This window comes from Culex quinquefasciatus, chromosome 3 (assembly GCF_015732765.1).
Source record: "Culex quinquefasciatus strain JHB chromosome 3, VPISU_Cqui_1.0_pri_paternal, whole genome shotgun sequence".
In the NCBI taxonomy this organism is placed as follows: Eukaryota; Metazoa; Arthropoda; class Insecta; order Diptera; family Culicidae; genus Culex; species Culex quinquefasciatus.
This window is the reverse complement of record NC_051863.1, coordinates 18,560,165-18,582,133: the sequence shown is the minus strand read 5'-3', so window position 1 is coordinate 18,582,133 and position 21,969 is coordinate 18,560,165. Positions and strand designations below refer to the sequence as shown.

General features: G+C 24.8%; 2 protein-coding genes across 2 annotated transcripts; both read right to left on the bottom strand.

Moving 5' to 3' along the window:
• Positions 1 to 5,776: 5,776 nt before the first annotated feature.
• LOC6046358 (mitochondrial chaperone BCS1) lies at positions 5,777 to 7,359 on the bottom strand. The gene is made up of 2 exons (XM_001863540.2): positions 6,751 to 7,359; positions 5,777 to 6,687 (listed from the first exon to the last, which is right to left on the bottom strand). The coding sequence occupies exons 1-2, from the start codon at positions 7,211 to 7,213 to the stop codon at positions 5,876 to 5,878; spliced, it is 1,275 nt and encodes a 424-aa protein (XP_001863575.2). The 5' UTR covers positions 7,214 to 7,359; the 3' UTR covers positions 5,777 to 5,875.
• A 12,924-nt stretch (positions 7,360 to 20,283) lies between these two features.
• LOC6046359 (O-glucosyltransferase rumi homolog) lies at positions 20,284 to 21,751 on the bottom strand. Its single transcript, XM_001863541.2, has 2 exons — positions 21,517 to 21,751; positions 20,284 to 21,456 (listed from the first exon to the last, which is right to left on the bottom strand). Exons 1-2 carry the CDS (start codon positions 21,656 to 21,658, stop codon positions 20,387 to 20,389), a joined length of 1,212 nt encoding a protein of 403 aa, XP_001863576.2. The 5' UTR covers positions 21,659 to 21,751; the 3' UTR covers positions 20,284 to 20,386.
• Positions 21,752 to 21,969: the final 218 nt, after the last annotated feature.

Here is a 21,969-nt window from a genome sequence, read left to right as displayed (position 1 = left end):
AAGTGAGGAAGTTAGAAAATTGAGAAATTAGGATATCAGGAAACTAAGAAATAAGGAAGTTAAGAAGTTAGGAAATTAGGGAATTAGGAAGTAAGGAAATTAGGAAACTAGGAAATAAGGTTTTTAAGAAGTTAGGAAGTTTAGAAATTTTGAAATTGATATGTTAGGAAATTAGGAAGTTAGGAACTTATGAAATAAGGAAAATAGGAAATTCAGAAATTAGAAAATCGTGAAATAAGGAAAATAATATGTTAGGAAATCAGGATGTTAGGGAGTTAGGAAATTAGGAAAGTTAGGAAGTTAGGAAATTAAGAAGTTCGGAAAATAGGAAATTAGGAAAATAGGAAACTAGGAAATTAGGAGTTTAGGAAGTTAGGAAGTTAAGAAATCAGGAAATTTGGAAGTATGGAAATCAAGATGAAAATTAGGAAATTAGGAAATAAGGAAATTAGGATAATCGGAAACTAGGAAATTAGGAAGTTAGGAAATTTGGGAATTATAAAATGAGGCTGGTCTATTTTTTTTCTTAAATTCTTTAATTCTTTTATTCTTTAATTCTAAAATTCTAAAATTCTAAAATTCTTAAATTCTTAATTTCTTAAATTCTAAAATTCTTAAATTCTTAATTTCTTAAATTCTTAAATTCTTAAATTCTTAAATTCTTAAATTCTTAAATTCTTAAATTCTTGAATTCTTAAATTCTTAAATTCTTAAATTCTTAAATTCTTAAATTCTTAAATTCTTAAATTCTTAAATTCTTAAATTCTTAAATTCTTAAATTCTTAAATTCTTAAATTCTTAAATTCTTAAATTCTTAAATTCTTAAATTCTTAAATTCTTAAATTCTTAAATTCTTAAATTCTTAAATTCTTAAATTCTTAAATTCTTAAATTCTTAAATTCTTAAATTCTTAAATTTTAAAATTCTGAATATCTTAAATTCTTAAATTATTAATTTTTTATTTTTTTTAATTCTTAAATTCTTATTTTTTTAAAATTTCTTTATTCTTAAATTTTCATTCTAGTTTTTTTAATTTTGGAAGAAATCGAGTTTTTGATTGCTATAATTTCGAGGTTTTCGTAAATTTGTATTTACGAATTTCTATATTTCCGAATTTTAAAACTTTTGGAATTTCGACTTGTACATTCGTTTTGAATTTTAACATTTTTGATCTGTTGAATTTAGAAAAAACTTTAATATTAAAATTATTATTCAATTCTGCATATTTTAATTTTGATTTTCCAAATTTCCGATTTTTGTTGAGATTTTCTTTATTATTTAAAAAAAAAGTTATTTGAAATTTCTGAAATGTTTGTTTTTTTTTTTTTGATATTTTTGAATTTGTTGTTTAGTTGGATTTCAAAATTTCAGATTATTATTTTATTTTCAGTAAGAACATAGATATTAGTATGATTATTGTCAAGTTTAATTTCACTCTGATTTACTTCATTTTGGTCTTCGAGTGTGGATAAATCAGACAGTGCAGTGGACTCACAATCCGGAGGTCGCTGGTTTGAATCCCGCGGCGGGCGCTCTAAAATTCTTTGTGTAAATATGGGTATTCGGCGCCGTCGCTCCGTGCCATACTTTCATACACTTAGGAGCCCAGGGCGGCGAAGTCCTTATAGATAAAAAGGAAGACACTAGTGGTTGGTAGTAGCAACGGTGGCCGACAGCTATAAAGTCAACTTCGTTTTTCGCAGCTGGTTGGTACTAGCAATAAATAGTTGGTGACACGATGGCCGACATCTATAAAGACAACTTTTTTTTGTATTCCATTTCGACCAAAAAAAAACTTTTAGTTTCAATATTCTGCTTTTTGAGATTCGTCGGGAATTTTAAATATTTTTATATCCAATACAAAATTTTTAAAACGTTTGTAATTATCAGTCGCATTCAAAAAGGAAAATTACAATTCTTTGATTTTTTCATCAAAACATATTACAAACAAGCACTGCGCGAAGAAACGTCAAACGCTATCTTTCCGTTTCTGTTACTTTTCAGCTGCGTACCGCTTGAGAAAAATCTTTTCGTGACCCTTTCCTTGACCGTTTCTTGGGCGTTTTTTTGTATGGAGTTTTGCGTTCCTTCCCATCTGCGTATCAGCCTATAAAAAAAACAAAATTTTAAAATCGAGCTTCGTCATGCACACGGGATATGTCTTGAGAGTCTTCACCTCAAATTTCAGCCATTTTGGTCCATTCCATCTCGAGATATCGTGGCACCCGTAAATGAACTCGGTGTTTAGAGAAAAAACGATCAAAAAGTTTGACAGTCTGCTTTGCCCATGGCAACATTTTGGTCTCAAATCGTCTCTTACTCAGTTTAATCATGAAATAGCTTCATGAAACTTTTATCCACATCTTTTTAGTGGATTCAATAAATTTTCTGTAATTTCTTACATGTATGTAACCCCTTCATATTACTCCAAACTAAAAATTAAAAAATCTAAGAGATTATGTAAGGTGATTGTAAAAAATATTTTCATGATCAGTTCGTCCTTACAAGTATCCATACACTTTAGTCTGCTTTCCATACCACTACTAAAATATTTAAAAAAAACTGTACCTTTAAAACGGATTTTCTGATCGATTTTGCGTCTTCAGCGAAGTTGTAGGGAAAAATCAAATTTGATCCCGTCTTATGAATGCCGCGTCCAAATTATTTTTAAAAGGTCCAATAAACAAAATTTTCATGTTTTGCTTATAGGGATTTTTGTAATACCCCTGAATGAAGGCGGTTAAAAAAAAAACACCAAAAAAGCAAAAAAAAATGTTCTTTTGACCTTTTTTTAAGAAATAAAGGAGGTATTAGACTATGGCAAACAGACAAATTCGCACTTTTTTGTGTTTGACAGTTTGCCAAACTCGCAAACTTGTTTTTGGCAAACTTGCAAGCAAAGCCAAATTTATGCAGGCTGACGTTTCTGCAAACAAATGCAGGCAAACAAACAAAGCAGACAAACTGTCAAAAAGTCCAATACCTACCTAACTCATTTATCATTTTTTTTTATTTTTTGTTTTGAATTTTATAACTTTTGTAAATTTTTAAAGGTGTTGCACAGTGGGCGAAATGGAACCCAAAATCGGACTCAATTGAACGCGGCTGGTTCCCTGGTATGAAAAATAGTACTTGTTTTGTAAAAAAAATCCGGGGAATCAATTGGTGATGGTTTCATCCACCACACGAAACGGCAAAGGGTCCATTTTGCCCCAATTTCTCATTTTTTTTACATTTTTACTTAAAAATCAGTCTGTATTTAGAGCGGAGGCTTCATGCGGCCGTCCAAAATGCACTTAACTTATGTGAAAATGTTCCAGAAATCCAGTAAAAATAACCACTTGCACCGCAAAAATCATCTAGGGTCCATTTAACCCCAATTCCGCTATAAAAGCATTTTTGGCCGTTTTCAAATGGTAGGTCAGATTTTAAAAAGCTGAAAATATTTTTATCGTAAAGATCAGACAATCTTACATTAGAATGACGATTTGCACTTGATAGTTTGACATATTTATGTTGATAAAAAAAAAATATGTTAAAGGCAGTTTATTCTGCGTTTGGGAAAATTGATCAAAAACTGATTCTTCAATCTTTTTATTTAGTTTAAATTCTAATTCAACATAAATGTATCAAACTATCAAGTGCAAATCTTCATTCTTATGTAAAATTGTCTGATCTTTACGATAAAAATATTTTCAGCTTTTTTAAAATCTGAACTAACATTTGAAAACGGACAATAATGCTTTTATAGCGGAATTGGGGTTAAATGGATCCTAGATAATTTTTGCGGTGCAAGTGGTTATTTTTAGTGGATTCCTGGGACATTTTCACATAAGTTAAGTGCATTTTGGATGGCCGCAGGAAGCCTCCGCTCTAAATACAGACTGATTTTTAAGAAACAATGTAAAAAAATGAGGAATTGGAGCAAAATGGACCCTTTGCCGTTTCGTGCGGTGGATGAAACCATCATCAATTGATTCCCCGGATTTTTTTTTACATAAGAAACACTATTTTTCATACCAGGGAACCAGCCGCGTTCAATTAAGTCCGATTTTGGGCTCCATTTCGCCCACTGTGTGTTGGTTTTCCCGAGTTCCGGGCTGTCGAGAGCAACTCGCCGATTGTTCGTGCTCTCTTCTGCTCGGGCTAGCTCGCGAGCCAGATTTGAATTTAATTGAATTTACACCTCTATACCATCGCGTCGTACGCATTCATAAGTCTGTGAAACAAAAGATCCTATAAGCTATTGTCTTTCATATGTTTATAGGACCTTTAAAAAAACTATAGAAATTTGTTAGCTTGGAACGAACCGCTAGCACGAGCCGTCCGCGAGCGATCGCGGCGAAAACGCAAGCGAGGAGAGGAAAGCACTACAAGTTCTCTCTCTCGCTCGCTCGCGAGCAAAGCTTCTCTTCTTCTCGCTCGCATTCCCACACTGATTTTCCAACTCATAACTTTTTTGTTTAATGTTTTGCGTTTTTTAGAGATTTTTTGGATGTTGTTGAAAGCTAACATGAACAATTTTTTTTGTGTAACTCAAAATTTTATGCAAATTCCTTGTTTTTTTATATTCAATAAATAATAATAAATAATAATTTCTTTGTTTCATATACTTTTTTACTGTTTTTGAATAGATTGGTAGAAGTATTTTTTTGCAATTCCGTCGTGAAACTACTTACTTTTCCTGTCATTCTTAAACGACGAAATAGCCTACTTTTCTGTACCAAAAATAACAGAATCGAATAGCAACACTTTTCAAAATAAATGCTGAAAAGTTCTACTTTTCAGCACTTGTTTCGAAAAGTAACACTTTTAAACATTTTTTTGATTTAAACGATTGATAAAATACATGAAAATTCGACTTAACATTTCACTCAATGGGTGTTTTTCGAAATTGCAAAAAATGTTGTATGGAACTCGTTGCAAAACTTGATTTTTTCAGCACTCGTCGTATTTATCCAACTCGGTGAGCCTCGTTGGATAAATGTACGACTCGTGCTGAAAAAATCCTCTTTTTGCAACTTGTTGCATAAACTACTATTGTAGACCTTCTTTTTAAAGGTCCTTTAAGCTGTTTTTTTTTTTTTAAATCAGGATTTAAAATTTGTGTTCTTCGGCTCTGGTAAAAAAATATTTCTAATTTTTCCAAATAAAGTTTAAGCGAAAAGTTTTGGGATATTTTATCCATCACTACAGTTGTAATATCAATAATTTGCAAAACATCAATGAATTTACGAAGAAAAATCTAAAGCTTTTTCGTCTCCTCAAAATTTGTAAAAATATTACTCAAATTGATTAGAAATACTTATTTTCGATCTGTCTTTTTTCAAATAGATAAAAGTATTTTTTTTATATTTGCTAGAGTTTTTAAGGTCCCATTAACATATGAAACACAATAGCTTATAGGACCTTTTTAAAAAGTCTAATTTTGTTTCAATTGTTATTTTTATTTTAATATTTGTTAAAAAAAAAATCCACAGTAATTTCCATATAAACTTTGAACCGCAGGGGACAGGCCAATTCTCAACCAAATGGGCTGATATTTGGCATGAGAGTCCCTATGGGTATCCTCTACAAGGGGAACCTTGCCGTGATCTGAGAACTTTTTGTTTTGGTTGAAACACCCTAATATACGTACATTGAACATTAGTCTACTGGTTTCTTATACCAACTCTTTTTAAATGCAATGGGTTGAATGTTGGTCTACGTTATAATTTTAATAGCACACAAAGTTGGACAGTTCTTACAAATTCTAATGATAAAGCACCATTGAAAACCTCTCATCTTTACTTACAATTTATTGTACAACTGTCTGGCTCTGCCTATACTTTCCCTCACCTTACCTAGAACCGTTGCTGCTGCCGCCTCCCTCACCTCACGCATTGTCCCACAGACTTGCCACGTTTGCGAGCACCGTCTGCTGGTCGGACGTCTTGTGCATCATAAAGTAGCCCTGAACCTGCGCCGGGCTCACGTTCTTGCCGTAGCTCAGCACATTCTCGGCAAACAGTTTCGAGTTCGAGGTCGCCTCCTCGCCGGTGTAGAACCGCATAAACATCTGCTCGAGCTGGTGCCGGCTGCAATAGCCGACGTACTCCTTCACGTCGACGCGACCCGGCCGGATGAGGGCCGGATCGAGCCGATCCAGGTAGTTGGTGGTCATGAACACAATTCGGGCTTCGGTGGAAGCGACGCCGTCGAGGCAGTTTAGCAGCCCGGAGAACGTAACACGGTTGAGGCCTTCGAAGGCGGCCTTTTGCTGTTTGGTGTCCTCGCGGGACAAGAACGCCGCGTCAATGTCCTCGAGCAGGATGATCGACTGCTGCGGGGCCACGTTCATCAGGTGGTTTAACCGGTCGTCGGTGAGTCCGCGCTCGGACAGGTTCAGCAGACAAATGCCACACTCGATCTCGCCGGCCAGGGCGGTGATGTAGCTGGACTTGCCACACCCGGGTGGACCGTACAGCAGGTAACCCCGGCGGTACGGGATTCCACGGTCCGCGTACCATCCGGGGTTCTGCATGAACTCCCGACAGTCTTTGAGGATGCGCTCGGACACGCCGTTATCGAGGACGACCGATTTGAGCGGTCGGCGGTTCCGGGGATGTCCGAACTGGCGCCACTCGGAACCCATCGCGCTGTACATTAGCGTTTTGCCTTCGGTGTTTTTGAGCGCCAATTGTCGCGCTGGAAAATGAAACCATCAGTAGTAAAAGAATTCTTCAACCAGACCAGAACTCAAGAACCAACCTTCCTCCAAGATCCGAAAGTACAAATTCTTGTCCCTCCCGAACGCCGTCAGCTGGACCGTCTCCCAGGGCACGCCCATGTGCAGATCGAGCGTGTGCTGCTCCCGGGCGCGGTCCACCTTGATCCAGGTTCCACCGTAGCGCATGATGTGCGTCCCAATCGACGGGATAAAGTCGTACTTGGTCTTGACGTGGCCCGTGTCCCGCTGCAGGAACGACGTCTCCACGCTCAGATGCTGCGTGTGCTTGGCGCCCTTTTGCGTAATCCACTGCAGCAGCCACTGGTACGATTTATCCCGGCACGGAACTTCCAGCGTGATCATGTAGTGCCGCCGAAACAGAATCAACGCGCCCTGCAATCCCTTACGTAAGAGCGCTGCGCCGGCACCGACCCCGAACAGGCCAAAGCCCGCCCCAAAGTACGGGTTGTCCGACAGCGTTCCGATATAGTCCGTGATGGTCATTGTGGGGTCGGTTCTGGCCGCGGCAGGATTTCACCAATTTTATTCAGGTTTTTTGATAAAACAAATTTCACCATCAACAACTCTTGCACGCACGACGCAAGAAAACACACAAAACACATGATTGCGATAGGCGGAGGAGAAACGTCAGATGCTGATGCTGATGATGACGAAGGGGGGGGAATCAAAACAGAAGCGATAAATAAGAGGATCGTGACGCGATGGGAGTGGGGTGTTGCAACCCATGGGTGGGAAGGGTCGGTGGGGTACAATAGACACAGACAAAAGTATCACTTTGTTTGGAATTCTTCGAAAATACGAAAATACAATCGTAAAAGTTCAAATCTCGAGTTTTTTTAAAACTTAATGTATTTTTTTTGCATTTCATGTGTTTTGGAAACCGTTTAGACATGTTTTTTTTAGAATATTACAGTTTTAGCATTTCAGAATGTTGAGATTTTAGAATTTCGGAATTTTAGAATTTTGGAACATTAGAATTTTAGAATTTTGGGATATTAGAATTTTAGAATTTTAAGTTTTTAGAACATTAGAATTTTAGAAATATAGAATTTAAGAATTTTAGAATGATAGAATCCTAGAATTTAAGATTTTAGAATTTAAGAATTTAAGAATTTAAGAATTTAAGAATTTAAGAATTTAAGAATTTAAGAATTTAAGAATTTAAGAATTCAAGAATTTAAGAATTTAAGAATTTAAGAATTTAAGAATTTAAGAATTTAGGAATTTAAGAATTTAAGAATTTAAGAATTTAAGAATTTAAGAATTTAAGAATTTAAGAATTTAAGAATTTAAGAATTTAAGAATTTAAGAATTTAAGAATTTAAGAATTTAAGAATTTAAGAATTTAAGAATTTAAGAATTTAAGAATTTAAGAATTTAAGAATTTAAGAATTTAAGAATTTAAGAATTTAAGAATTTAAGAATTTAAGAATTTAAGAATTTAAGAATTTAAGAATTTAAGAATTTAAGAATTTAAGAATTTAAGAATTTAAGAATTTAAGAATTTAAGAATTAAAGAATTAAAGAATTTAAGAATTTAGAATTTAAGAATTTAAGAATTTAAGAATTTAAGAATTTAAGAATTTAAGAATTTAAGAATTTAAGAATTTAAGAATTTAAGAATTTAAGAATTTAAGAATTTAAGAATTTAAGAATTTAAGAATTTAAGAATTTAAGACATTAAGAATTTAAGAATTTAAGAATTTAAGAATTTAAGAATTTAAGAATTTGAGAATTTAAGAATTTAAGAATTTAAGAATTTAAGAATTTAAGAATTTAAGAATTTAAGAATTTAAGAATTTAAGAATTTAAGAATTTAAGAATTTAAGAATTTAAGAATTTAAGAATTTAAGAATTTAAGAATTTAAGAATTTAAGAATTTAAGAATTTAAGAATTTAAGAATTTAAGAATTTAAGAATTTAAGAATTTAAGAATTTAAAATTTAAGAATTTAAGAATTTAAGAATTTAAGAATTTAAGAATTTAAGAATTTAAGAATTTAAGAATTTAAGAATTTAAGAATTTAAGAATTTAAGAATTTAAGAATTTAAGAATTTAAGAATTTAAGAATTTAAGAATTTAAGAATTTAAGAATTTAAGAATTTAAGAATTTAAGAATTTAAGTATTTAAGAATTTAAGAATTTAAGAATTTAAGAATTTAAGAATTTAAGAATTTAAGAATTTAAGAATTTAAGAATTTAAGAATTAAGAATTTAAGAAATTTAAGAATTTAGAATTTAAGAATTTAAGAATTTAAGAATTTAAGAATTTAAGAATTTAAGAATTTAAGAATTTAAGAATTTAAGAATTTAAGAATTTAAGAATTTAAGAATTTAAGAATTTAAGAATTTAAGAATTTAAGAATTTAAGAATTTAAGAATTTAAGAATTTAAGAATTTAAGAATTTAAGAATTTAAGAATTTAAGAATTTAAGAATTTAAGAATTTAAGAATTTAAGAATTTAAGAATTTAAGAATTTAAGAATTTAAGAATTTAAGAATTTAAGAATTTAAGAATTTAAGAATTTAAGAATTTAAGAATTTAAGAATTTGAGAATTTAAGAATTTAAGAATTTAAGAATTTAAGAATTTAAGAATTTAAGAATTTAAGAATTTAAGAATTTAAGAATTTAAGAATTTAAGAATTTAAGAATTTAAGAATTTAAGAATTTAAGAATTTAAGAATTTAAGAATTTAAGAATTTAAGAATTTAAGAATTTAAGAATTTAAGAATTTAAGAATTTAAGAATTTAAGAATTTAAGAATTTAAGAATTTAAGAATTTAAGAATTTAAGAATTTAAGAATTTAAGAATTTAAGAATTTAAGAATTTAAGAATTTAAGAATTTAAGAATTTAAGAATTTAAGAATTTAAGAATTTAAGAATTTAAGAATTTAAGAATTTAAGAATTTAAGAATTTAAGAATTTAAGAATTTAAGAATTTAAGAATTTAATAATTTAAGAATTTGAATTTAAGAATTTAAGAATTTAAGAATTTAAGAATTTAAGAATTTAAGAATTTAAGAATTTAAGAATTTAAGAATTTAAGAATTTAAGAATTTAAGAATTTAAGAATTTAAGAATTTAAGAATTTAAGAATTTAAGAATTTAAGAATTTAAGAATTTAAGAATTAAGAATTTAAGAATTTAAGAATTTAAGAATTTAAGAATTTGAGAATTTAAGAATTTAATTTAAGAATTTAAGAATTTAAGAATTTAAGAATTTAAGAATTTAAGAATTTAAGAATTTAAGAATTTAAGAATTTAAGAATTTAAGAATTTAAGAATTTAAGAATTTAAGAATTTAAGAATTTAAGAATTTAAGAATTTAAGAATTTAAGAATTTAAGAATTTAAGAATTTAAGAATTTAAGAATTTAAGAATTTAAGAATTAAGAATTTAAGAATTTAAGAATTTAAGAATTTAATTTAAGAATTTAAGAATTTAAGAATTTAAGAATTTAAGAATTAAGAATTTAAGAATTTAAGAATTTAAGAATTTAAGAATTTAAGAATTTAAGAATTTAAGAATTTAAGAATTTAAGAATTTAAGAATTTAAGAATTTAAGAATATAAGAATTTAAGAATTAAGAATTTAAGAATTTAAGAATTTAAGAATTTAAGAATTTAAGAATTTAAGAATTTAAGAATTTAAGAATTTAAGAATTTAAGAATTTAAGAATTTAAGAATTTAAGAATTTAAGAATTTAAGAATTTAAGAATTTAAGAATTTAAGAATTTAAGAATTTAAGAATTTAAGAATTTAAGAATTTAAGAATTTAAGAATTTAAGAATTTAAGAATTTAAGAATTTAAGAATTTAAGAATTTAAGAATTTAAGAATTTAAGAATTTAAGAATTTAAGAATTTAAGAATTTAAGAATTTAAGAATTTAAGAATTTAAGAATTTAAGAATTTAAGAATTTAAGAATTTGAGAATTTAAGAATTTAAGAATTTAAGAATTTTTAAGAATTTAAGAATTTAAGAATTTAAAATTTAAGAATTTAAGAATTTAAGAATTTAAGAATTTAAGAATTTAAGAATTTAAGAATTTAAGAATTTAAGAATTTAAGAATTTAAGAATTTAAGAATTTAAGAATTTAAGAATTTAAGAATTTAAGAATTTAAGAATTTAAGAATTTAAGAATTTAAGAATTTAAGAATTTAAGAATTTAAGAATTTAAGAATTTAAGAATTTAAGAATTTAAGAATTTAAGAATTTAAGAATTTAAGAATTTTAGAATTTAAGAATTTAAGAATTTAAGAATTTAAGAATTTAAGAATTTAGAATTTAAGAATTTAAGAATTTAAGAATTTAAGAATTTAAGAATTTAAGAATTTAAGAATTTAAGAATTTAAGAATTTAAGAATTTAAGAATTTAAGAATTAAGAATTTAAGAATTTAAGAATTTAAGAATTTAAGAATTTAAGAATTTAAGAATTTAAGAATTTAAGAATTTAAGAATTTAAGAATTTAAGAATTTAAGAATTTAAGAATTTAAGAATTTAAGAATTTAAGAATTTAAGAATTTAAGAATTTAAGAATTTAAGAATTTAAGAATTTAAGAATTTAAGAATTTAAGAATTTAAGAATTTAAGAATTTAAGAATTTAAGAATTTAAGAATTTAAGAATTTAAGAATTTAAGAATTTAAGAATTTAAGAATTTAAGAATTTAAGAATTTAAGAATTTAAGAATTTAAGAATTTAAGAATTTAAGAATTTAAGAATTTAAGAATTTAAGAATTTAAGAATTTAAGAATTTAAGAATTTAAGAATTTAAGAATTTAAGAATTTAAGAATTTAAGAATTTAAGAATTTAAGAATTTAAGAATTTAAGAATTTAAGAATTTAAGAATTTAAAGAATTTAAGAATTTAAGAATTTAAGAATTTAAGAATTTAAGAATTTAAGAATTTAAGAATTTAAGAATTTAAGAATTTTAGAATTTAAGAATTTAAGAATTTAAGAATTTAAGAATTTAAGAATTTAAGAATTTAATTTAAGAATTTAAGAATTTAAGAATTTAAGAATTTAAGAATTTAAGAATTTAAGAATTTAAGAATTTAAGAATTTAAGAATTTAAGAATTTAAGAATTTAAGAATTTAAGAATTTAAGAATTTAAGAATTTAAGAATTTAAGAATTTAAGAATTTAAAGAATTTAAGAATTTAAGAATTTAAGAATTTAAGAATTTAAGAATTTAAGAATTTAAGAATTTAAGAATTTAAGAATTTAAGAATTTAAGAATTTAAGAATTTAAGAATTTAAGAATTTAAGAATTTAAGAATTTAAGAATTTAAGAATTTAAGAATTTAAGAATTTAAGAATTTAAGAATTTAAGAATTGAAGAATTTAAGACTTTAAGAATTTAAGAATTTAAGAATTTAAGAATTTAAGAATTTAAGAATTTAAGAATTTAAGAATTTAAGAATTTAAGAATTTAAGAATTTAAGACATTAAGAATTTAAGAATTTAAGAATTTAAGAATTTAAGAATTTAAGAATTTAAGAATTTAAGAATTTAAGAATTTAAGAATTTAAGAATTTAAGAATTTAAGAATTTAAGAATTTAAGAATTTAAGAATTTAAGAATTTAAGAATTTAAGAATTTAAGAATTTAAGAATTTAAGAATTTAAGAATTTAAGAATTTAAGAATTTAAGAATTTAAGAATTAAAGAATTAAAGAATTAAAGAATTAAAGAATTAAAGAATTAAAGAATTAAAGAATTAAAGAATTTAAGAATTTAAGAATTTAAGAATTTAAGAATTTAAGAATTTAAGAATCTAAGAATCTAAGAATTTATGAATTTAAGAATTCAAGAATTTAAGAATTTAAGAATTTAAGAATTTAAGAATTTAAGAATTTAAGAATTTAAGAATTTAAGAATTTAAGAATTTAAGAATTTAAGAATTTAAGAATTTAAGAATTTAAGAATTTAAGAATTTAAGAATTTAAGAATTTAAGAATTTAAGAATTTAAGAATTTAAGAATTTAAGAATTTAAGAATTTAAGAATTTAAGAATTTAAGAATTTAAGAATTTAAGAATTTAAGAATTTAAGAATTTAAGAATTTAAGAATTAAGAATTTAAGAATTTAAGAATTTAAGAATTTAAGAATTTAAGAATTTAAGAATTTAAGAATTTAAGAATTTAAGAATTTAAGAATTTAAGAATTTAAGAATTTAAGAATTTAAGAATTTAAGAATTTAAGAATTTAAGAATTTAAGAATTTAAGAATTTAAGAATTTAAGAATTTAAGAATTTAAGAATTTAAGAATTTAAGAATTTAAGAATTTAAGAATTTAAGAATTTAAGAATTTGAGAATTTAAGAATTTAAGAATTTAAGAATTTAAGAATTTAAGAATTTAAGAATTTAAGAATTTAAGAATTTAAGAATTTAAGAATTTAAGAATTTAAGAATTTAAGAATTTAAGAATTTAAGAATTTAAGAATTTAAGAATTTAAGAATTTAAGAATTTAAGAATTTAAGAATTTGAGAATTTAAGAATTTAAGAATTTAAGAATTTAAGAATTTAAGAATTTAAGAATTTAAGAATTTAAGAATTTAAGAATTTAAGAATTTAGAATTTAAGAATTTAAGAATTTAAGAATTTAAGAATTTAAGAATTTAAGAATTTAAGAATTTAAGAATTTAAGAATTTAAGAATTTAAGAATTTAAGAATTTAAGAATTTAATAATTTAAGAATTTAAGAATTTAAGAATATAAGAATTTAAGAATTTAATTTAAGAATTTAATTTAAGAATTTAAGAATAAGAATTTAAGAATTTAAGAATTTAAGAATTTAAGAATTTAAGAATTTAAGAATTTAAGAATTTGAGAATTTAAGAATTTAAGAATTTAAGAATCAAGAATTTAAGAATTTAAGAATTTAAGAATTTAAGAATTTAAGAATTTAAGAATTTAAGAATTTAAGAATTTAAGAATTTAAGAATTTAAGAATTTAAGAATTTAAGAATTTAAGAATTTAAGAATTTAAGAATTTAAGAATTTAAGAATTTAAGAATTTAAGAATTTAAGAATTTAAGAATTTAAGAATTTAGAATTTAAGAATTTAAGAATTTAAGAATTTAAGAATTTAAGAATTTAAGAATTTAAGAATTTAAGAATTTAAGAATTTAAGAATTTAAGAATTTAAGAATTTAAGAATATAAGAATTTAAGAATTTAAGAATTTAAGAATTTAAGAATTTAAGAATTTAAGAATTTAAGAATTTAAGAATTTAAGAATTTAAGAATTTAAGAATTTAGAATTCTAAGAATTTAAGAATTTAAGAATTTAAGAATTTAAGAATTTAAGAATTTAAGAATTTAAGAATTTAAGAATTTAAGAATTTAAGAATTTAAGAATTTAAGAATTTAAGAATTTAAGAATTTAAGAATTTAAGAATTTAAGAATTTAAGAATTTAAGAATTTAAGAATTTAAGAATTTAAGAATTTAAGAATTTAGAATTTAAGAATTTAAGAATAAGAATTTAAGAATTTAAGAATTTAAGAATTTAAGAATTTAAGAATTTAAGAATTTAAGAATTTAAGAATTTAAGAATTTAAGAATTTAAGAATTTAAGAATTAAGAATTTAAGAATTTAAGAATTTAAGAATTTAAGAATTTAAGAATTTAAGAATTTAAGAATTTAAGAATTTAAGAATTTAAGAATTTAAGAATTTAAGAATTTAAGAATTTAAGAATTTAAGAATTTAGAATTTAAGAATTTAAGAATTTAAGAATTTAAGAATTTAAGAATTTAAGAATTTAAGAATTTAAGAATTTAAGAATTTGAGAATTTAAGAATTTAAGAATTTAAGAATTTAAGAATTTAAGAATTTAAGAATTTAAGAATTTAAGAATTTAAGAATTTAAAATTTAAGAATTTAAGAATTTAAGAATTTAAGAATTTAAGAATTTAAGAATTTAAGAATTTAAGAATTTAAGAATTTAAGAATTTAAGAATTTAAGAATTTAAGAATTTAAGAATAAGAATTTAAGAATTTAAGAATTTAAGAATTTAAGAATTTAAGAATTTAAGAATTTAGAATTTAAGAATTTAAGAATTTAAGAATTTAAGAATTTAAGAATTTTAGAATTTTAGAATTTAAGAATTTAAGAATTTAAGAATTTAAGAATTTAAGAATTTAAGAATTTAAGAATTTAAGAATTTAAGAATTTAAGAATTTAAGAATTTAAGAATTTAAGAATTTAAGAATTTAAGAATTTAAGAATTTAAGAATTTAAGAATTTAAGAATTTAGAATTTAAGAATTTAAGAATTTAAGAATTTAAGAATTTAAGAATTTAAGAATTTAAGAATTTAAGAATTTAAGAATTTAAGAATTTAAGAATTTAAGAATTTAAGAATTTAATTTAAGAATTTAAGAATTTAAGAATTTAAGAATTTAAGAATTTAAGAATTTAAGAATTTAAGAATTTAAGAATTTAAGAATTTAAGAATTAAGAATTTAAGAATTTAAGAATTTAAGAATTTAAGAATTTAAGAATTTAAGAATTTAGAATTTAAGAATTTAAGAATTTAATTTAAGAATTTAAGAATTTAAGAATTTAAGGATTTAAGAATTTAAGAATTTAAGAATTTAAGAATTTAAGAATTTAAGAATTTAAGAATTTAAGAATTTAAGAATTTAAGAATTTAAGAATTTAAGAATTTAAGAATTTAAGAATTTAAGAATTTAAGAATTTAAGAATTTAAGAATTTAAGAATTGAAGAATTTAAGAATTTAAGACTTAAGAATTTAAGAATTAAGAATTTAAGAATTTAAGAATTTAAAGAATTTAAGAATTTAAGAATTTAAGAATTGAAGAATTTAAGAATTTAAGAATTTAAGAATTTAAGAATTTAAGAATTTAAAATTTAAGAATTTAAGAATTTAAGAATAAGAATTTAAGAATTTAAGAATTTAAGAATTTGAATTTAAGAATTTAAGAATTTAAGAATTTAAGAATTTAAGAATTTAAGAATTTAAGAATTTAAGAATTTAAGAATTTAAGAATTTAAGAATTTAAGAATTTAAGAATTTAAGAATTTAAGAATTTAAGAATTTAAGAATTTAAGAATTTAAGAATTTAAGAATTTAAGAATTTAAGAATTTAAGAATTTAAGAATTTAAGAATTTAAGAATTTAAGAATTAGAATTTAAGAATTTAAGAATTTAAGAATTTAAGAATTTAAGAATTTAAGAATTTAAGAATTTAAGAATTTAAGAATTTAAGAATTTAAGAATTTAAGAATTTAAGAATTTAAGAATTTAAGAATTTAAGAATTAAAGAATTAAAGAATTAAAGAATTAAAGAATTAAAGAATTAAAGAATTTAAGAATTTAAGAATTTAAGAATTTAAGAATTTAAGAATTTAAGAATCTAAGAATCTAAGAATTTATGAATTTAAGAATTCAAGAATTTAAGAATTTAAGAATTTAAGAATTTAAGAATTTAAGAATTTAAGAATTTAAGAATTTAAGAATTTAAGAATTTAAGAATTTAAGAATTTAAGAATTTAAGAATTTAAGAATTTAAGAATTTAAGAATTTAAGAATTTAAGAATTTAAGAATTTAAGAATTTAAGAATTTAAGAATTTAAGAATTCAAGAATTTAAGAATTTAAGAATTTAAGAATTTAAGAATTTAAGAATTTAAGAATTTAAATTTAAGAATTTAAGAATTTAAGAATTTAAGAATTTAAGAATTTAAGAATTTGAATTAAGAATTTAAGAATTTAAGAATTTAAGAATTTAAGAATTTAAGAATTTAAGAATTTAAGAATTTAAGAATTTAAGAATTTAAGAATTTAAGAATTTAAGAATTTAAGAATTTAAGAATTTAAGAATTTAAGAATTTAAGAATTTAAGAATTTAAGAATTTAAGAATTTAAGAATTTAAGAATTTAAGAATTTAAGAATTTAAGAATTTAAGAATTTAAGAATTTAAGAATTTAAGAATTTAAGAATTTAAGAATTTAAGAATTTAAGAATTTAAGAATTTAAGAATTTAAGAATTTCAGAATTTTAGAATATAAGAATATAAAAATTTCAGAATTTTAAAATATTAGAATTTTAGATTTAAAGAATTTTAAAACTAAAGAATTTTAGAATTTGAGAATTTTAAAATCTTAGGTTTTGCAAATTTCAGGATTTTAGAATTTAAGAATTTTTGAGGTTTTGAATTCTACAGTTCTAGAAATTAAGATATTATGAATTTTGAAATTTTAGAATTGTAGAATATTAGAATTCTAGAATTTTGGAAATATAAAATATAAGAATTGTAGAATTCTAGAATTTTAGATTTCAGAATTTAAAAATTTGAAATTTCAGGGTTTTAGAATTTTTAGAAATTTAAGAATTTTTTGAATTTTTAGAAATTTCAGAACTTTTAAGATTTTTTGAATTTTGGAACATTAGAATTTTATAATTTTAAAATTTTAGAATTTTATAATTTTAAAATTTTAGAATTTTATAATTTAAAAAAATTAAAATTTTAGAATTTTAAAAATTTATAATTTTAGAATTCTAGAATTTCAGATTTAAGAACTTAATTTTTTTTAGAATTTTAAAATTTTAGAATTTTAAAATTTAGGAATTGAAAAATTTAAGAATAAAAAATTTAATAATTTAAGAATTTCAGAATTTTAAAAATTTTAGAATTTTAGAATTTTAGACATTTAAAATTTAAGAATTTTAGGATTTTATAATTTTAGAGTTTTAAGAAATTTTAGAAATCTCAGAGTTTTAGAATCTTTAGAATTTAAGAATTTTGGAACATGAGAATTTTAGAATTTTAAAATTTTAGGATATTAGAAATTCAGAATGTACAAATTTTAAAATTTTCTAATTTCAGAATTTTTGAGGCTTTGAATTTTTGAATTTCACAATTCTTGAGATTTTTAGAATTTTTAAATTTTAGAACTTTAGAGTTCTAGAATTAAAGAAATTTTGAATTTAAGCATTTCAGAATTTAGATTATTAAAATTTTAGAATTTTAAAATTTAAGAATTTTAGATTTTTAGAATTTTAGACATTTCAAATTTTTAGAATTTTTGGGATTTTAGAATTTTAGAGTTTTAAGAAATTTTGGAAATCTCAGATTTTTTAGAATTTTTAGAATTTAAGAATTTGGGAACATAAGAATTTTAAAATTTTAGAATTTTAAAATTTTAGGTTATAAGAATTTTAGAAGATTTTAGATTTTCTAATTTCAGAATTTTTGAATTTTTGAAGCTTTGAATTTTTGAATTATACAATTCTAGAACTTCAGAATTTTTAAATTTTAGAATTTAAGAGTTCTAGAATTTTAGAAATATAGAATTTAAGAATTTTAGAATTCTAGAATTTCAGATTTTAGAATTTTAAAATTTTAGGTTTTTAAAATTTTAGAATTTTGGACATTTAAAATTTTAGAATTTTAGGATTTTTGGATTTCAGAGTTTTAAGATATTGTTGAACTCTTAGATTTTTTTGAATTTGTAGAATTATATAATTTAAAAAATTAAAATTTAAAAATTTTAGAATTTTATAATTTAAAAAATTAAAATTTAAAAATTTTATAATTTTAAAATTTAAGAATTTTAGATTTTTAGAATTTTTAAATTTTAGACATTTCAAATTTTTAGAATTTTAGGATTTTAGAATTTTAGAGTTTTAAGAAATTTTGGAAATCGGATTGGATTTTTTAGAATTTTTAGAATTTAAGAATTTGGGAACATAAGAATTTTAAAATTTTTAAAATTCTAGGATATTAGAATTTCCGAATTTACAAATTTTAAAATTTTTTAATTTCAGAATTTTTGAATTTTTGAAGCTTTGAATTTTTGAATTATACAATTCTAGAACTTAAGATTTTTAGAATTTTAGAGTTCTAGAATTTTAGCAACATAGAATTTAAGAATTCTAGAATTTTAGCTTTTAAAAATTTAAAGTTTTAGGATTTTAAAATTTTAGAATTTTAGACATTTAAAATTTTAGAATTTTGAGATTTTAGAATTTTAAAGTTTTAAAATATTTTTGAAATCTCAGATTTTTTAGAATATAAGAATTTTGAAACATTAGAATTTTATAATTTTAGAATTATATAATTAAAAAAAATAAAATTTTAAAATTTTAGATTTTTAGAATTTTAAAAATTTAAGGATTTTAGAATTTTAGAGTTTTAAAAAATTTTTGAAATCTCAGATTTTTGAGAATTTTTAGAATTTAATTTGTTCCAAAAAACATAAGAATTTCAAAATTTTAGATTTTTAAAATTCTAAAATTTTAGGATATAAGAATTTTAGAATTTACAAATTTTAAAATTTTCTAATTTCAAACTTTTTGAATATTTGAAGCTTTGAATTTTTGAATTATAGAATTCTAGTACTTATGATTTTTAGAATTTTCAAATTTTAGAATTTTAGAGTTCTAGAATTTTAGAAATATAGAATTTAAGAATTTAAGAATTCTTGAATTTTAGATTTTAAAATTTCAGGATTTTAAAATTTTAGAATTTTACACATTTAAAATTTTAGAATTTTAGGATTTTAGAATATTAGAGTTTCAAGATATTTTTGAAATCTCAGATTTTTTAGAATTTTTAGAATTTAAGAATTTTGAAAAATTAGAATTTTATAATTTTAGAATTCTATAACTTAAAAAATTAAAATTTAAAAATTTTAGAATATTATAATTTTCGAATTTTAAAATTTAAGAATTTTAGATTTTTAGAATTTTTAAATTTTAGAATTTTAGAATTTCAGAATTTAAGACATTTTAGACATTTAAAATTTTAGAATTTTAGGATTTTAGAATTTTGGAACATTAGAATTTTAGAATTTTAAAATTTTAGGATTTTAGAATTTAATAATTTAAAAATTTAAAAATATTAGGATTTTAGAATTTGAGAATTTTATAATTATTTTTTTTAGGATTTTAGAATATTAGAATTATAGAATTTTAGAACATTAAAATTTTAGAATACGAGAATTCTAAAATTTTAGAGTTCTAAATTTCCAAAATTATAAAATATTAGATATTTTAGAATTAGAACTTTTTGCATACATGAAATAACAATTAAGTTAGCGTCGTTTTGTCTGTGCTCTAATGAGCTCAACACAGAAGTGATACGAGTGGTACTGAATCCCAACCCAAAGTCATTTTAAATCCTTTGCGGTCGTACAAAGGGTACTAGAAAAATAAGCTGTATCGTTGTGAACACATTTAAGTTTCATTGTATGATAAGAAGTCCATTTCGTCATTCAAGAATTACAGCCCAGTTACGAAATATTCTAGCGGAGCTGGTTCTGCCAGAATCCTGCTAGAAGGGTGGAACATTTCTGATAGAATGCTGTAAAAATATCCAGCTCTGTTAGAACTCTGCTAGAACGCCGTGACTAGGAGGAAAAGAAAAATGTAAATTGCACAACGGAATCGCCAATAATGTTGTTTTTTAGGTTAGCAAAAATGCATTTTTTAAAACACAAAACAAAAAATCTTTATATAAATTTTATATTGAGTAAATTGGTACTTGTCATCAACGTAACAACAAGTTTGAATACATTTCAAATCACGTGCTTTTTATTTTAAGATATTTTACCGCCATCATCATTGTTTAACAGTCACCACGTGCTTGAGATTCAATATTTACCTTTAGAGACTCTAGAAAATCTCGACGAGCTCCTCGTCCCGTTTCACTTCGTACTTTACCAGCTTGCCGTATCGGCGCAACAGCCGCTTCCAGTAGCACTCGACGTCCTCCATCCTGAGATGGTTCCAGATGTGTTCGTAGCCCCGATCTGCGATTTCCTGCGCCAGCTGATCGTGCTCGCGGAAAAACTGAATCAACTGTTCCAGCTCCCACTCGTTGATCCCCACCGGAACTGGAACGTAGTGAACCCACGGTTTCAACGAGTCGTAGAAAAACTCTTGCCACTCTTGGCCCACGTGAAACACGAGCGATTTGCACAGGAAGAGATGCTTGAAGCGGAAGCTGGCCGCCACTCCGCGGAAATTGAACAAATATTTGTACTGGCAGTGGTCTTCGAGTCGAACTTCCTGGGCAGGTTCTGCGTGCAGCGTATCTTTCGGGGATCTCCACGCTTGATTCTTTGTGTACTGAGCGTCCACCAGCTCGGGCCGCATTCGGGACAGCAGCACCAACGGATCGCGCTCGTCGGAAGTTCGCGAGCCACGAAAGAACGCCTGGTTGAGCTTTTTCTCCCAGGGCCACACTTTAGCGGCTTTCCGCACCGACACCCGGTGCTGGTCCCATCGTCCCAACCCGGTCGGATACAGCGAAATTGCCGGACCGCCCTCCCAGAAGCCCCACGTCGGATACATGATGTCCAGGTAGTCGTTCGTCTTGCTAAACGACAGCACTGGCAGCGGTTCCCGCGGGGCGTTCCAGTGCCGACTGATTTGCGGCCAGTCGCGACAGTTGATGATCAGCTCCATGTCGGGCAGCTTCGGCAGGTTGGGTCGGATAAAGTGCTCCACACCGGAGCAGCGGGCCGGAAACATGCAGTCCCGCTGGCGGAACAGTCTGTGGCCGATGATTTGGTACTTGGTGCCGTAGGAACGGGCCTGCTCGATTAGGTCCTGCGTGATGCCGGATCTGAACGGACGGAGGTCCGTCTTGAGAACGTCCAAATGGCAGGAGCAGTTGGACGATTCGCAGGGTTTGTAGGCCGCGAGCGCCTCCTCGATCAGTGTGATGTATTTGTTGTCCGCTGAAGATTTTGGATGGTTTAGTTTTTTTTTTCTCAACCAAAGAAAGAAGTAAATCTTACCGGCTTTGTACAGATTGTTGGTCGGTGCTTCCTGCTGTGTTTCCGTGCAGGTTTCTTTGGCCATGCACATTCCACCATCGTCGGTTTGTCCATTTTGAGCAAATATCACTAGTAATACTGATGTGAAGTAAATGCACTGCATAATTACTGGGAATGTTGCAAAAACTACACTTAAAACATTGGCGATAAAGAGAGATCTGAAAAATTCGATTTTGGTTTTACGAGTTTGTGTACAAACAAAAAAAAAAAACGTTTTTTGAACTGTCAAAAATATTCACCACTCAAACAAGAGAAGCATTTTCTGAAGTTTTTACCCAGTCAACTCAATCGAAATTCTGAAACGGAATTCATTTTGAATCGTTTACGTATTCCGTTTCAAACGCAACAACCGATTCCGTGGGTTAAATAATTCAACATTCACGCTAAACTTTGCAAGCGTGCATCGCCCCCCAA